Genomic DNA, 17,172 nt, shown 5'->3' with positions numbered 1-17,172 from the left:
GTCTTTGTGGAACTTTGCTCTGTATATTTTTATTGTTATTTTTTTTACTATTGTAAAATTTTTAATGCTCACTAGTGAAATTTATATCTCTTGTAATGTCAAGTGAAAATTTTAAAAAATTTTAAAAACATATCACTAGGGAGGCCTACAAGGCCTGCAGGCCATATAAGGCTCTCTAATTTTTAAAAATAGGCCAGACTTGGCTTATAAATAAAGCCTTTAGTAGGTCAGAGAGGCTGAATATTTTTTTACGTAGGCTTAGGCCAAGAAGGTCAAAGTTCTGTCCAGTCTGGTCCATTTACACCCCTACATGGGAGCTAAGCAGGTGGAAGTGAGAGCATGTGTCTGAATCTCCCCAGTGGCACCTCTGGAAGGGGTTTAAAGCCTTAATCCTGGATCCGCCCCGAATCGGATTAGTTGCGAAGCAATGAACCGTTTAGAATATTTTCAAAAAAAAATAGATAATAAATATAACTTTTCCCTTCTTCTTTTTTAAATGACATTACAAATGGTCTATTTGCCGCGGATTAATCAAAGGAAAAAATGTTTGTCTTATAAAGTATAATTATTTTAGTTAGAATAACAGTCTTTTATTTAATATTTAAATTAAAATAAATAAATAAAAAACCTCCAACTTAATAAACGTTTATTGTATTTACTCCTGTGGCTGGTTTGGATGGCTGAGCTTATCTTGGATCACTTGGTAAAGAATTGTGTGAGATACAAATTCCATTAATCCCATCCTTGATATTCAAGTTGGTTTCAGAAAATGATTGCCTTTTCGTATATTTTGAGACAAACTTGAATATGTAGCAATGTAATTGTAAATAACCAATTTAATCTAAAAGTTTAAGTTTTTGAATGAAGTTATAGTTTTATATATCTCAACACGTTTTCTCATACGAGAGCCCAATGAATTAAAGGGTGTACAATAGACAGGCTCATCTATCTGAGCCAAGAAAGAAATTCCACTATAAAGAAGAGGGAGCAGTAATCGAACCCGATACACAAAATTTCTGATACTATGTAAAAAATTAATTCAATCCAAAAGCTTAAATTTTGGAGTGATATTAGATTAATGATTTTACGTATCACACTAACAATGAACTTTTCTAAGGCGAGTAGTTTTTTTTTTTTTCATTTAATGAAAAAAGCAATGAATGAACTTTGACTAAGGGTGCGTTTGTATTGGCTTTTTAAGAAAGCTCTTTTTATCACTTCCTTATTTTAAAAGTACTTTCTATAAAAGTGACAGCTATTTAGATTTTTTAAAAAAAAATTGATTTTTGAAAAAAAAAAATTTGGCTTTTGACTTCTGCTTTTTTTAAAAGTTAAAATTTTTAGCTTCCGAAAAAAAGTAAATTTTTGACTTTTTTTATGACTTCTGTTTTTTTTTTAAAACTGACATCTAAACAGACTTTTTTCAAGAAGTGCTTTTTTTCTTAAGAAAAGAAGCTTTTGAAGAAAAAATAAAGCCCATCCAAATGGCTCTAAGTATTTGTTTAGTTTGCATTGAACCGCGCACCCTGGGCTACATTTTCACGTACAGTACTTTCAGCAAAGTCAATGTAGTTTTGGCTGCACAGTGCACATCATAGTGGCTTTTCTGATAAGGACAAATACAACACGAACCATTTAGTCTTCATGCCAATTTTTTTAAATTCTCAAGCGTGTCAAAGTTGAAAGTTGAAACACAAGAATTTTAAACTAAGACGCACCATAAATAAAATACATTATAACAGAGGAGAGTTGTTGGGAATTAAGGTGCGTGGGAGATTTAGATGTGAAAAAATAGTCATGTTATCTGATGATCATAATTATTCGTTTAAAAATCATACATTTTTTTTTTCTTATCTCATCGTTAACGAGTGGAAATAAGTGAAAACCATACATACCAATACACTTATTGCACATGAATTGCTGTATGGTTGGGGAGAAATGGAGGCCAGTAAGGGAACCCTTCCTCTCAATATCTGCCATGTCCAAAAGCTGTTGGTTATTATCAATAGGTTACATATACTCCTCCATTCAACGGCTTTAGGCTTCTTGTTCTATTACAGGGTGTGCTTTCTTTTCCAAGACCCAGAAACTAGAGGAAGCCACTTGCTACCATGGCTTCTTGTTTTTGCTTCAGAAATCATTCTCTCCTTCATTTGGATCCTTGGCCAAGCTTTTCGTTGGCGTCCTGTTTCACGTTCTGTGTTCCCAGAAAGATTGCCAGAGGATGACAAGCTTCCTTGTGTTGATGTTTTCATATGCACTGCTGATCCAATTAAGGAGCCCACTTTAGAGGTTATGAATACTGTTTTATCAGCCATGGCACTGGATTACCCTCCAGAGAAGCTTCATGTGTATCTTTCTGATGATGGGGGTTCCCCCATTACTCTTCATGGTGTGAGGGAGTCTTGGAAATTTGCAAGGTTGTGGCTTCCCTTCTGCACAAGGTACAGAATAAAGAACAGGTGCCCCAAGGCTTACTTTTCTGCTTCTGAGAATGATGATAGTGATTTTGCCAGGAGTAGTGTGTACATGGCAGATAAGCAAGAAATTAAGGTTTGAGTTTTATGATGAAACTTGGTTTCATTGAATATTTTGAGTTACAGAACTTTTAGTAGCATTGCTTTATAATGAAAATCAACAATTTGCAGAAAAAGTATGAGGCTTTTAAGGAAGAGATAAATACATACAGAGAAGAGAAAGCCTTTGGTCCAGGCATAACTGTTCGAGATCACCCATCTATCATTGAGGTATAATAGCATTTCATTATTCACTAGTACATGCATTTTTCATTTTGGCTTGAATATTGAATTGGACAGCTTGACAATACTAACTCCAAGGTTATAAACCATCTTCATTCCTTTAACTTATCCAATTTGAGGCTTGATATCCCACACACACATGCTTCTCTAACAAGTTTGATGAAGAATAATTATACATGACAGCGATAATCTTCTTTGAGCTGCTAGAGTTGTCAATAAATTACAATCATATGACAACAAAATCAGTCAATGCTTGTGGATTTTCAACTTAGATGAAATTTGGCTGCCATGAGAAACAGTTTATTTTAGACAAGTTGTCTAATGAATCTGATTTTGGCAGGTTATGCAAGAAAATATCATTGATGATGTAGATGGCGTCAAATTGCCTCTCCTTGTTTATGTCTCTCGTGAGAAAATGCCCTCTCATCCCCACCATTTCAAGGCTGGAGCCCTCAATGTCCTTGTATGACTATACTTTTATTTTATCTGCCAAAGTACATACACAAAACTTGCTTTACAAACACAACAAATGTAATTACATAATAATCTTGCAGCTTCGCACCTCTGCTGTGATGAGCAATTCTCCCTACATTCTAGTTCTAGATTGTGACATGTTCTGTAATGATCCAACTTCAGCTCGATATGCTATGTGTTTTCACCTTGATCCAAAGATATCATCCTCCTTAGCTTTTGTTCAATTTCCTCAGAAATTTCACAACATTAGCAAGAATGACATCTATGATAGCCAGCTAAGATCAATATTTACAGTAAGGAATTCGAAACTAACCTTTACAATACCTTCTTTTAATGTCCCATAAAGTGATGATGTTGCAATGTTTGCTATGTTTTACTAAAATTTTTGGACAACATCAGCTACAATGGCGAGGTATGGACGGGCTTAAGGGGCCAGTGATGTCAGGTACTGGCTTTTATATAAAAAGGGTATCACTGTGTGGAAATCTCAAGAGCAAAGGTATTGAACACAATTATTTATCTAGTTGCTTCTAAAACAAGATTTCTACGACATTGACATATATATTATGAGCATTACCCTTATCTTACGAGGTTACCATACTCTTTACTGTTCTGAGTTTTGAATGTTAGGGACTGATCTGCTGCAACTTAAAGAATATTTTGGTTCATCTAATGAATTCATCAAATCACTTAATCAAAACTACACAAGTGATTTAGCGTCTGGTAGAAATTCATTGCTAGAAGAACCTCACTTGTTGGCTTCTTGTAAGTATGAAATTGGCACTAAATGGGGACAAGAGGTAAGTAGACTTTATATTACATTTAGTTATTGCATCAAAATTCATGTAGAAAAAAGCATATATATATATATATATATTTTGAACTGTTGCAGGTTGGTTTCCTATATGATAGTGTAGTAGAAGACTACCTCACAGGATTTATCTTGCATTGCAATGGATGGACTTCAGTTTTCTGTGAACCATCTAGGCCACAGTTTCTAGGTACAGCTACGACAAATTTGAATGATGTGCTGATTCAAGGCACTAGATGGTATTGTGGTTTGTTCGAAAATGGTATAAATAGGTATTGCGCCCTTATATATGGGATTTCAAGGATGCCACTTCTTCAGAGACTATGCTATGCAGAACTGACATATTTCCCTCTATATTGCTTGCCTCTTTGGTGTTTTGCTACCATCCCTCAGCTCTGTCTACTAAATGGAATACCCTTGTACCCTAAGGTAACATAACAATAATAATGAGCTCAATTGCCTACCATTTTTCCCTTCAATCTCAGATTCTTACATATATTTGCTTCATATACTAAAACACTTTTTCTTTTAAAATATTTTTGACAGGTTTCAGACCCATTTTTCATTATCTTTTTATTCATCTTTCTATCAGCTCTTTTAAAACATTCACAAGAAGTCATCTTGACTGGGGGAACACTACGTAAGTGGGTAAATGAGCAGAGAATCTGGATGATGAAATCAATTACATGCCATCTATATGGGTGTTTGGATGCTACACTAAAGAAAGTTGGTATAAGAGAAGCTAGTTTCTTGCCCACTAATAAAGCAGAGGATGATGAACAAACTCTGCTATACCAAATGGATAAATATGATTTCCGAGCATCAAATGTCTTTATAGTTCCAATGCTTGCCCTCCTCACTATCAACATATCGTGCTTTGTTGGAGGAATCTACAGAGTGATATTGGTCGGTGATTGGGACAAAATGTTTATACAGCTTTTCATAGCAATTTTTGTCATTACTGTCAACTACCCTATCATTGAAGGGCTGGTGATAAGGAAGGACAAGGGACGCGTTTCACAGTTAGTAGCTATACATGTTATCTTGGCCACTCTGATTCTTTTGGCATTTTGTAAACTACTAGGAAATGCATAGTGTGCTCTACTAGCTATGTACTGTTATATTTGTCATAAGTTGTTGATGCTTAAGAGCTCTTTCTGTTGTGCTCTTCTTTTCTTTATTCTACATTGCAAATTTGCAAGAGAAGAGAAAGCATGTGCTAAAAAGACAAATAACCCCTACGTTGAAATTCCATGTAGATTAACGAAGTCATTCAATTGTGTACGGTCATAACGACAAGTGTAATGGGAAATTAATGAGCTTTCGTCATCTTTTATAATGGATCAATTTAGCATTTAAGGTTATTATGAATATGGTTATTTTCTGAGAAAGATCTGTTGCCTGCTTGGGACAGTACTACTATATGACCCTCGTATAGTTTGTTGCAGCTCTTGATAAGCGTGTCGACTAGCAGCAGCAATGGAAATCTTGGCTGTGCGTGAAGGTTTTGCTTTTACACTGAAATTAGTTGTCGCAATGGTTATTAAGGAGACTCATGCAATGTGATGCACGAGCTTACTAACCATGCTATGGACCCATCAACTACAAGTTATATTCTGCAAGATGTTCGTGCCACCAGTTCTCACTTCAATGCGGTAAGTTAAGTTCCGATGCAGAGGATGTAACCATTCAATCGGCAAAACAATGAGATATCAAAAAGATGAATAAAACTGATTTCAAAACAATTCTAATACAATTTAAAGATATTAACTCAAAACTATAACAAAATTTCTTTAAAATAAGCTTTCAAACAGTGTAGTTCATTTCATACTATGATTCCTCCGATAAAATATTTGTGTCTGGCCAAAAGACAAATTCCTGCTTTACTCAAATTCATTCTATTAAAAAAGTAGAAAACATTGTTTACCGAATTATTTTCAATACGAAATTCATAAACAAAAAAGGTGGGGCACACAAGAAGGCTAGTTTCAATATGTAATTTAGCCCATCTAATATGCAAACAATAATATGAAAACAATGCTAACAGAGTTAACAAATAAATACAAAAATGCAACTATACAGATGTATTAGATACAGCTCAAGCAGTCAACAAATATAGATCGGGCCATCAACATTTTCTATGGCCTAGGTAATCATTGCTAGCAAACTCAAGTAAACACACCCAATATGTAAAACCAATCAAAAGAGTTAAATTCACACAATATTTCTAGTCTATATGTCAGCAACCACGGTATAAATGAGATTTAGACAGACAGAGACGGGGTGATTACGTGCATCATGCCAATACAAGTCCTATTCAAAATCTGCTATGACTTTTGAAGAACACATTTCTCATAGAGAGCAATGAGATCTTTCTTGTTGGGAGTCTTCAACTGAAGCAGCTGATCGCCGTAGTTATGTTTTGTCAGCTCTTGCCTAAGCTTCTGCATGGTAAACTTTTTATAATCCTCCTCTTCTGTTTGCTGACTATGATTATCCTCTGCACCCTCAAAGATGGAACCACCATCTTCTGGCTGCGTATACTTAAGAGGACTGGATGTACTCCTAGTTCTCTTGGTTCCCCTTACAATTCTAGGGCTCATATCCATGTCTTGAAAAGATTCTACACCAATGTCATCATCTACCCTCAAACGCTTACCATGAGAAGCAGTATTTAGCTTACTGTCCAATGCTGTTTCATTCAGTCGAAACTTAGTCAGCTCTTGATGGAGAGAATCAATTTTGGCTTGTGCAGACTGTAGCTGTAGAGAGAGGGCGTCAGCCCGGTTATTTGCCTGTGTATGTGCTTCCCGTTCTGTTTCCAATAGTTGTTCTAGAATCTGGGCGTTATTACGCCTGTGTGTTTTATCTTTATCCAAAAGTGCTTCTAAATCCTTCTCTCTCTGTTGCACCTTTTCCTCTAGTTTCGCAACTCTGGTAAGTGCATCATTCTCCGATACCTTTACTCTCTGCAATTCACCTTCCAGATTATCTTTCTCCCTCCCCAAACTTTCAATTCTCCTCTCAGCCCTCTCAATCTGTGCCAGTCTTTCCATTGCCAGTTTCTGCATCTCACTCTTCTCCTTCTGAGCTATACCAGCTTCAGCCCGTGCTTTATCAGCCACTTCAGTAGCCCTCGCAGCTTCTTTTTCAGCAGTTTTACACCTTTCGTGGACCTCCTCAAATCTTTTGAACTCGGATTGGTACTTTTGCTCTAAATGGCTCTTCTCCTGCTTAAATACTATCGCTTCTCTCTCATATGATTGGGCCTTGGCACTTTCAGATTTCAACTTCTCAGTCAACTCTTTAATTTCTATCCTCAGTGACGATATTTCTGTATCATAACTCCTTATCTTTGACTCGGCAGCCTGCAAGTTCAGACATGGCATTTAGTCCCAAAAGGAATGAACAAGCATACAACAAACCAAAAGAACATCTATATATTCAGTTGTGGGAGAATTCAAATCGGCTAAAGGCATTAAAACAATTCCTTCTGAAGTGTGGGTAAATTGTTGCTTCAAACAGTTCCGGTAATTGAGTTTAGAATTCTTAACCATCTACCATTTAAGAAGGTGCAAAATTAGACAAGAAATCATGATGGTTGAAAAGGCCCAAATGCCAGGAGCCATGTACTGCATTAGCTCTGGACTCCTTCCACATGCATGACCATAGTAAAAAGCAAAGAATAAAATAAGAAGAAATAGGCCAGATGCATCAAGAATATAAAACAAAATTCATTATACAAATGCATAACATAAATCTTGTCTTAGTGAGAGCCCTTGATAATAGTGCTCTGTTGAACAAACACTTTCCCATAAGCCAAGAATCTCACCTTCAACTCTAATTTCAGAGTTGTTAAACACCTCTCGGCATGCTCCAATTTGGCGGTTTTCTCTTTTATTTCATCTTCCTGGATAGTTTAGCAAGGAGGAGCAAATCAGAACCCAAGTTGGCAGTTCATTATGGATCTTTATGAAATAGCAATACTATGTAAAAGATATTTGCAAAAGAAATGAGACAGGAATATAAGGAGGGAGAGCTCACTTTTTCAGCCAAAGTTCCAGAGAATTCTTCTCTTAAAGCATCTTCCCTCAACTGTGTCTGCTTGTTTGTGCGCTCCTGCACATTAGCTGCCTTCTCTAGAGCAGATTTTGCTTCTCTAATGGCAATATCATACTTTCGCTTCCACTCCTCAGCCTCCTCTTGAGCAGACTGAGCTTGTTCCTTTGCTGCTGCTAACCTTGCTTCAGCAGCACCACTCCGGGACTTGAGGGCTGCTATTTCAGAACTAGCTTGATTTTCCTCAGCTTTCTGCTTCAATAAAACCTGTTCATATTTTCTTTTCCAATCCATGGATTCCTGCTTGGTAGAGTCCAATGTTTTTAATAAGCTAGAATACCTCTCGTCCATTGAACGGCGATTAGCTTGCAGATCAGTTATGCGATTCATATATTCATCAGTTAGTTTCTTCTTATCATTGATGGCATCTTCGTATCGCTTCACGTACTCAGATTTTCCGCCTTCACTAGCTTCCAGCCGCTTGTTCAGTAGAGCCATCTTATCTTCAATCAACCGACATTGTAAAGCAAGAGAACTCTTTTCTGATTCAACTTTATCTGTTAGCCTCTTCATAAGGTCAAGCATGGGGCCTTCAAAACTATTGACAGCAACATGAAAATTATTTTTTAAAAAGGTCACAAAAAAGACCCTAAAAAAACTTTGCAGAAAAATATATTCAATAACCTGTGTTGCAAGAAGACAGCAAGTTTTTGCCACTTCCCAGGACCTCGAATTGATTTTTCATATTCAGATAAAAGAGCATCAAGAACCTGCATCGAAGATAAATTATCAAACCTGATTGTCATTTTAATAAGGCCACCTTGATTTTTGCAAAGGGGAGGACCCTACAACATGTACTGATAGCACGCACACACATACATCCCCTCTCTAACTCTCTCATTTGTTTTTCCTTTTAGGGCCTCAAACATGCGGAAGGAATAATTATAAATCACCAAAGATTCCAAACAAAAGAATAATCTTATCCAGCAACCTGCACAAAAGATCCTCATTCATATATGGAATGCCTACTCTAAACAAATCTTGTGATGTAACCTTCTAATAATAAAAAGGTAAAAAAGAGGTGAGCAGAAGAAGGATTTGCTTTTCGGGAATGGATTTGGGGGAAGTAATTTTTGAGTGAAAATATTTTTAAGGAATTGCTGTCCCACCTTCCCACAAACCCATCATCAAGGAGCTGATACTGTAATAAACAGCCTAGTAATGTCCAATGATATTCCCCAATCACACAAGAGGGGGGAAGGGGGACATTCTTGGGTAAATACGATCAGAGAAACCAAACACTAGAACATGTAAAATCCATATTTACAATTAGGCCCAAAACAATTACCTTCGCAACATTATCAATCCTTGCATCCGAAGCATTACAAGCTGCCCTTAGCCTCTTTTCCATAGACTGTATGGCATTTGAGCACTGTAGATCTGCCTCCATAAATGCATTCCTCTTGTAATCCTGTTGGCCAATATATTACTAACATGACATACACAGCATTGCCCCACACACCAAACTAAAAGATTGGCATGTGAATAAATAATTACCATGAAAAAAAAAATAAACACTTGTAATGGTTATATATACAATGTATTGACTAGAATTAACTTAAAAACCACAAACTGATTATTGTTGTCTTTTATAGTAAATATTATCGAGAGTTCATTGATTGGAATTTGCCAAATAATTTGGGATAAAGGTGGTGTTAATGATGTAGATGTTGAGTTCATTGTTTGGAATTCTCCCCTAAAACAATAACAGGGTATAAGCACTATGCCCAATTTAGGTTTGTTAGAAGCCAAAAATTAATTTTAATAATTCAATAAATTAATACAAGCACCACATGATGTTTGCCAGAATTAAAAGTAAACACACTAAATATAAACAAAATTAATAAAATATATTAAACTGAGACGAACAAGGACCTAATATTGACCCCATGACCTCCAAAACTGCCAGAAACAGAATGACTAACATTGTGTAGTGTTACAGCCAAAACAAAACTTCATTCACCTTATATGGCATATTCCATTTAAAATACAAAACCATACCAACCCTCAGAGGTTATAAAGAAGCATCAAACCATATTCAGTTTAAACTGATGGAAGAGTAGCAGGAACCCTACCACTAAATCCTTTGACATGACAATTAGTCCAATAATGAGCTACTAACTAATTTTTTTTAGATGAGATGTGCCCAAGTAGCTTACATGTTGTCTCTAGAATAGAAAAACTAGAGGGTTCTCTCAACAAAACTAGAGGATCAAACATACATTGGTAGAAGTAGAAATTATATCCTACAAACATTGTACAAGATCCTCCTAGTATCTGGTCTGCTGCCTACTGAGGATAGCCGAATTTCCAAACGTCATAAGCAAATGACATCACAGGCGAACACGTTTCAAAATAATAGTCAAAGAAATTCCAGTGCATGTAATACTGCACCAACCAACCCATACCACCCCAACCGAAAAGAAAAAGCATAGATACACACGGTGAGCAAATAGTTACATATACACAAACTTGCATATAAGTTTCATCAGTTAATCCCACCCGTAATTTCAAATATCCAATACCTCAAATGCCTTCTTAAAGAATTTCTGAAGAAGGCCCTCATATTTCTTCCTTGCAGAACCAACTCCTACTGCACTAGCATTGAAAGCAGCCATTGACTTTTGAACTGCTTGCTCATGTGCCTCCCTCAAAGCAACCTACAAGCACTGCAATTAGGAAAGAAAAAGAAAAGAATTATATAATCAACATTTACATCACGCAGATAGATTACTCACTTCCTCAGGTGGCTTTGAACGATCAAAAGAAGACATATAAACTTCAGTAGCAGAATCATATGCCCTCCGACACTCGGCTTCTTCAACACTCTGCAAGCCAGCAAGCAAAAATTCAAGAACATTGACTTATTAAGTTATTATCATATTTTCTTTCCCAAATTCAAACAAACTATGTTGCAAAAAAATCTGCACGATGTCATGTTTCTTCCCCCATTAATAGATAAAATATACTTCATAAGAAGAAAAAATGACATTCTTGATTCTTTCAGGTATAAATTTAAGAGTCAGAGAAAGAGTAAGTATTCACATTAAAGGAAAGGTCATTGAAGTAGAATGTGATTCACAAGATCGATTTATGAGAATGGATTTCCTTCAATTGCAAATAAAATATCCACTTATAGAAAACATTTTGGTAACGGCACAAAGAACGAATATTGTCATTTATGCACCAGCTACATCAATGATCAAAGCTTTATCAATCATCTTATTTCCTGGACAGGCCAAATCTTTTTTAAAAAAAGAAGAAGAAAGACACCAATCTCAAGCATAATTCAAGTGAGATAAAATGCAAAACAGGACATTGGATGGCTAAAAATTATATTATGCAATGAGCAACTAATAATTCTAAAATATAACATTCATCTTATTACAACATGTGGCAAAAATATTGAGCATGTTTTACTTGCATTAAAGAATTCTTTATATGATATATCATATGTTAAAGATGGTCCTCTCGCATAAGTCTGAATTATAATTTAAAGATTTAGCATTAACCTGCCAGGAGGAAGAAATTGTAGGCACAGCACCATGGTTGATTGCATCCAGATAAGATTCAGTTATACCAACCAATACAGGGCCTGTCATCATAGTTGCACCAACTTGCTTTGGTCTTGTTCTTTCAAAAACAAACTTGGTCAAAGCATCAAGGCCAGATCGAAATTCAGGTCGTAATTTGTCCAACTGCATATTTATGATAAAATATCAAAAAAGAGATAACAGAATGACTGCAAAATAATATGGCAGCTGATAAGTTACTGACCGATATCTGGTCCATTCGCTGTAGATCATTTTCGTTGTTCAAAGGTCGCACAAGGGTGAAGCATTCCCTGTCTGGGAATAAAGCCCGAATAGAATCTCGAATCTACTGAGTGATATTGTCAGAAAATTAGCAACTACAGAGAAGAAATAAAGTTCATATTTTACACTTACCAGTGTGCTATAAAAGCTTGCAAAATGTATTTCCAAAAAATTATAATCCACATCTCATAATGAGAGGAAAGAAAAAAACAGCAGTAGAAGACAATAGGAGCATAAAATATCTTGATGAATAATATTCCAAATCTGGAAGTACACTGAATAGGTGGAAATTCTAATGTAGGTTCAGAAGTGGAAGTTTACTAATACTCTAAACGAATCGGACTATTACTTTGACAACCCAAGTTTCAGATTCAATAGTTGATTTTACAGGGTTTGATGTGTTGTGCTCAGATTTTGTTCGAGATTTAATTGTTAATGAAAATCAATTAAACTGGTGAGCAGAACGGATCATGATTACTCAAAGTTTGTAGAAAAAGTCAGTAAAGAACTTCAGACATTCAAAGTATCCTTTTATATGGAGGGAAAAACTTTTAGATCAACTGAAAACCTCAAGGAACAGCTTTTTTTTCAAGCGACGGGAAACTGATGCAGTATAAACGGGGGTCAACTATTATTATGATTATAATATTACTTTTCCAGTAATAATTTTCATAAATTTTGTTTGCTTAATTTAAGCCATTGCAAGGCAATTACAGTAGAATTAGAGTCCTATTAGGAAATAGATTAGGGAAGTTCTAGAGACTGTTTATTTGTTTTTCGGGTTTTAATATTGCCCATAAAAGGGCCTGCTATGTGTAAAACAATATACAACTTGTATTTCTACTTACATATACAAATATTACTCTAGGGGTTTTACTTGCATCTTTTAGCAAATGATCTTACTCCTACATCATCCGCTAGAAATGTATATGCCAGTGCCTCGCCCCAAACTTATTCCTTTGAGCTTCGCTGTAGAATAATTCTAATAAAAAAGAATTTATTGAGAGAATATAGGATATGTCACGCAAGGAGAATCAAGTATTCTACTAGTACAAGTAGTACAAGCTCAGCCCGATAAAACTACGAACCCAACAATACTCCCAAGTCCTAACATAATAAAAATCCTAGTATTTGAACATTTATGATATATGTCAATTGCTTCCTGGAATGACTAAATTAGGAAGAGGAAAGATACCTCATTTTTAGCAGCTATATCTCTTCCACTCCCTTGGACAGACTTTAAAGCAAGTTCTAGATAATCACGGGGTGTTATTTTTCTGTTATCTTCAGTTAGGTCCAAATAGAAGTCCTGCCATCAAGGGGATTGACAAATAAAGCAAAGAATGAGACTAGACAGTCAAAGTATGCTAAGATACCATCAAACTACAATATAATGACATTTTTTTAGTTTCCCAACATTTGTGATAGTACATAACCTACCCGTAAGAGCCAAACAAAAATTGGAGAAAACTGTCCTAGTTCAGATGCAGAACTCTTTCCTCCAGATGCTCTAACACGAATGTGCTTTGTCATTTCAGTGACAAGAGAAAGACGATCAAGGGCAGCCTCATCTATACCACCCATCTGGGGAAGTGAAATAGCATATTCCAATTTCAGTAAGAATTAAAAAAAAGAGAGAGAGGAGAAGAGGGAATAAATTCTACACCAATAACAGAGCCACAGACTGGTCATGAAATGTCAAAACGAAAGAAGACATACAAGAAAAAAAAAAAAAAAAACAATTATGCCTAAGAAAATATTGGTTTCAATAGGCTGTGCCAACCTGGTTATAAATGAACATGCTAGACAAAAGGACAGCCAGTGAGAATATCTGGGTGCTGTATGTTCCCTGTATAGTAAAAATGCAGAGTAAGACAACATAACAATGAATAGAAATGGACAACCTACATGTAAACAAGAAAATAAGCAAATATCTTAACACATAGAAAACTGAAAAGCTGACCGTTTGATCATAAGCATCTATTCCTTCACTGTCTAAAAGCAGGAGATTGTACTCTGTTCCGTCAAGAGCAGTCCTCCTCAAAGGTGTACTCCACAGCCAAAGCCCTTTCGTACATGGCCGATGCGTTGATGCCACTTGAAATCCACTACTCCTTCCTAAAAGCTGCCATACAAAACCGTAAGCAGCAAATCTATAATACTGATAATAACAATAGAGCCTCACTTATTTAGCTATTTTATTTCAATACCCACAGAAATAATGCAAGTGGAGAAGTAACATCTCAGATTGACACAAAAAAAATAAAGCTAGAGCCCAAAATGTTCCCAGTCAAGTAAACAATTCAATAGCACAAAAAAATAGTCCGGGAGTATTTCTCTTCCACATATGCTATGGATTAGCCACAGAATTTCGCACCCAATTTTCAACAAGGTCCAAAAGGAAACAATAACCCACAAACTACTTGTTGTAAAAGAATAACCAAACAAGCAGACAAGTTCAAAATCACAAAGCCACTTTCCCAGTATGTTCTATTAGCTACTCAAAAGAACGGTCCCCAAACCAACCAACAAATAGGTTTGGATTATCTTATTTTGTGTTCAAAACCATTTATAATCAAAATCTTAATGAGAAAACTTATTGCAAAATAAAAACGATTCTTCTCCCAAAGTTAATCAAAAAACACAACGGCAATCTACAGTTACCCCGCTGAATAACTATCCACGTGATAAAACCCTAATTATCAGTGGCAACATACAATCCAAAACCCTAGACTTCAAAACTCATAAAATTTCCACTCCAATTGAAACACGAGGTGGAGAAAATCACCTGATTCAAGATGAAGCTCTTGCCCTGGCGAGCCCTTCCACAGACGGAGACGACGCCAATGGGCTCCTTGACCAGCTGGAGCGTCGCGACGGCTTCTGGATCCATCCGGAACTTTCCCTTCTCGTCGCAGTAGACGAGCCGTATGGGCCTTGCGGGGCCAGTGACCGGAGAAGCCGACGTCGTCGCCGCCGCGTATGGCGGTGAGGCATCGGCGGAATTGTCCCTGCCTCTGTTGAAAAGCTTGTACATCTTTCCTTCTTTCCCGTGGTTTGCTTTTTTCCCTTTTCAATGTTTCTGTCTGTGCACTTCTTTTATTGCTTGAATTTCCAGAATTATTATTATTGTTTAATTTAGCTTCTCCTTCTTCTTTTTTCCAGACGGTTTAAAATTGGCGAGGGAAAATAAAAAGAGACTGACTGTGTAGTGGCGGTGTGCTTTGTTTACTTACTTTTTTGTGTCGCAGTTGCAACCACAGCGTCAGCGTGGGGATAAAGCAACAATGGGCAGGACAAAAAAGTAAAATCAATTCAATAAAAATGATTAAATATAAGATAAATGATTTCTCCGCTCAACGGAGATAAGTTATCTCCGGTGAGCTTAAGATAACGTCGTTTTGGAACAAATATCAAAGTGTTTTTGTAATTCTAATATATTTTAAAATTATATTAGTCTTTATTATTATAATTTTTTAATCTTTTAACTTTAAAATGATATCGTTTTGAGCTGAGATAATTTTATCTAGAAAAAATATTTTTCCTTTAAATATATTGATAATTCATTGTAAAGGACGTATGAATGGGCTTTTTTAAATATATATATATATAGTTTACATTTCTGCAGCTGCTGTTGTATGTGTAGCAATCAAATACTTAAAAGTATTAAATGCGGAGAATCATAACCATACAAAGGACGAAAGTATTGAGAAATCATAATCATACACATGTTGTTGTTGTACGTAAAGCGGCTGCAGAAATGATTTTATCTATATATATTTCAATTATAAAATAGGGACGGATCTGTTTACAAACTTTTTTTGAAAAATTTTACAAATGGAGAACATAGTGTAGTTTATAAGAGTTTGTAAACAAAAAAATTTGTAAATATAACATGCCCCTTATAAAATTTATATGTATGTTTGTTTTTAAAAAAAAAAGCTAAAAAAGTACTTTTTCTTTTTAATTTAAAAATTAAATAGAAGTCAAAAGCTAAATAATTTTTTCAAAACCTATAAAAATTTAAATAATTTTATCTTTTATAAAAAAAACTTATAAAATAAACAAAACATAAAAAAAAAAATCATAAGTCTATCCAAACGGGTCCAAAACACCATGTTAAAATTTCAACAATATTGAAAAATTATTCATGAAAATTGTAAAAGAAAAAAAAAATCTGCAATTGCAAAGAAGAACTAAATTTTGTCATTGTCATGTCCAAAACCACTTCTCCAAAATGAATCTCGACGATAATGGTGCAAAGTTTATGCTGTCCAAATTTTATCTTAACCACTTAAACACCAAATATAAATTATTTAAATCAATTTTGTATTTATTTTTTTGGTTTCGTCACTATTTTCTATTTATTATATTCTAATATGTATTTTATTTTACTTCGAAAACAGAAAAAATAATAAGAATATTTAATTTTATGTTCTTTAACATGCTTTAAAAGTAGGAAGAATTAATGTTTCGGCTTGAAAAATATGGAAGAAATGAAAGTACGCATACATTTCAGCTTATTGGTTATTAAGTCCATCTAATACTGAATAGTCATTTAGCTGATATGTTATTTTAACACAATTAATGTTTTTAATGTATTTTACTTTTGAAAATATATTGACTTTGGGTGACAATAAGTGAATATTAATGATAAATATTCAAACTTCTTCTCCCGTCGCACATTCTTTTTCTTTTATTGGACTTATATAGGAGGCAGCTCGCGCAACATCATTTTTTAATTCTGAAAATTTGAACTCAAACTTCTGATTAAGGGAATGAAGCTCCATACCATTTAGATCAATAATTTTTTATAACTTTAAGCACACTTTGATATTAGCTCTAACATTATAGAATTCAAGATTTTCATTTTATTATGGTTAAAACAAAGAAAATGACAATGGTTTTTTTTATTTTTCTTTTCAAAATTATTTAGATATGGTTTACTTCTTGTTAACATTAGAGTATTGTTGTTAAATAATTTCTTTAAGTATTTTCTTTATTAAAAGATTATAAACAATAAAAAATATGTAGAATTAGGAAAAACAAAAGAATTTTTTTTAAGTTTTCTTGAGTTTATGATTTTATTTGATTTGGGATTGCAGCAAAAAAAAAAAAATATAAATTATGAATAATTTGAATAATCAATTTAAATATTTTTTTCAAATAAATATTTCAAAAGTACAGTAAGATT

At 34.8% G+C, this 17,172-nt stretch overlaps 2 protein-coding genes across 3 annotated transcripts; one reads left to right on the top strand and one right to left on the bottom strand.

The window, feature by feature from the left end:
• Positions 1-1,938: 1,938 nt before the first annotated feature.
• Positions 1,939-5,140, top strand: LOC133298370 (cellulose synthase-like protein G2). The gene is made up of 8 exons (XM_061497638.1): positions 1,939-2,553; positions 2,649-2,747; positions 3,100-3,222; positions 3,314-3,526; positions 3,633-3,732; positions 3,864-4,033; positions 4,126-4,473; positions 4,591-5,140. Exons 1-8 carry the CDS (start codon positions 1,939-1,941, stop codon positions 5,137-5,139), a joined length of 2,217 nt encoding a protein of 738 aa, XP_061353622.1. The 3' UTR covers position 5,140.
• A 979-nt stretch (positions 5,141-6,119) lies between these two features.
• LOC133298367 (uncharacterized) lies at positions 6,120-15,153 on the bottom strand. Of its 2 annotated transcripts, none has more exons than XM_061497635.1 (14): positions 14,767-15,153; positions 13,942-14,103; positions 13,762-13,827; positions 13,419-13,562; positions 13,174-13,287; positions 11,941-12,042; positions 11,676-11,861; positions 10,902-10,991; positions 10,689-10,823; positions 9,452-9,574; positions 8,788-8,873; positions 8,089-8,701; positions 7,877-7,954; positions 6,120-7,412 (listed from the first exon to the last, which is right to left on the bottom strand). In XM_061497635.1, the coding sequence occupies exons 1-14, from the start codon at positions 15,013-15,015 to the stop codon at positions 6,372-6,374; spliced, it is 3,189 nt and encodes a 1,062-aa protein (XP_061353619.1). In that variant the 5' UTR covers positions 15,016-15,153; the 3' UTR covers positions 6,120-6,371. The 2 variants fall into 2 exon arrangements, with proteins under 2 accessions (XP_061353619.1, XP_061353620.1); XM_061497636.1 differs by having other exon boundaries at positions 13,942-14,096; positions 14,767-14,869.
• Between the last annotated feature and the right edge of the window lie 2,019 nt (positions 15,154-17,172).

The sequence above is a fragment of the Gastrolobium bilobum genome, unplaced genomic scaffold (assembly GCF_033153095.1).
Source record: "Gastrolobium bilobum isolate Gb01-03AN ecotype WA unplaced genomic scaffold, APGP_CSIRO_Gbil_v1 utg47035, whole genome shotgun sequence".
NCBI lineage: Eukaryota > Viridiplantae > Streptophyta > Magnoliopsida > Fabales > Fabaceae > Gastrolobium > Gastrolobium bilobum.
The sequence above is the reverse complement of the archived record's forward strand: the minus strand, read 5'-3'. Positions and strand labels throughout refer to the sequence as shown.

Coding starts and splice junctions, on each gene's coding strand:
- LOC133298370 (XM_061497638.1), top strand. CDS start 1,939: ATGGAGGCCAGTAAGGGAACCCTTCCTCTCAATATCTGCCATGTCCAA. Junction 3,527..3,632: donor AGCTAAGATCAATATTTACA/GTAAGGAATTCG, acceptor GGACAACATCAG/CTACAATGGCGAGGTATGGA. Junction 4,034..4,125: donor GCACTAAATGGGGACAAGAG/GTAAGTAGACTT, acceptor GAACTGTTGCAG/GTTGGTTTCCTATATGATAG.
- LOC133298367 (XM_061497635.1), bottom strand. CDS start 15,015: ATGTACAAGCTTTTCAACAGAGGCAGGGACAATTCCGCCGATGCCTCA. Junction 10,992..11,675: donor CAATTTCTTCCTCCTGGCAG/GTTAATGCTAAA, acceptor GCTGGCTTGCAG/AGTGTTGAAGAAGCCGAGTG. Junction 7,955..8,088: donor CTGGAACTTTGGCTGAAAAA/GTGAGCTCTCCC, acceptor TAAACTATCCAG/GAAGATGAAATAAAAGAGAA.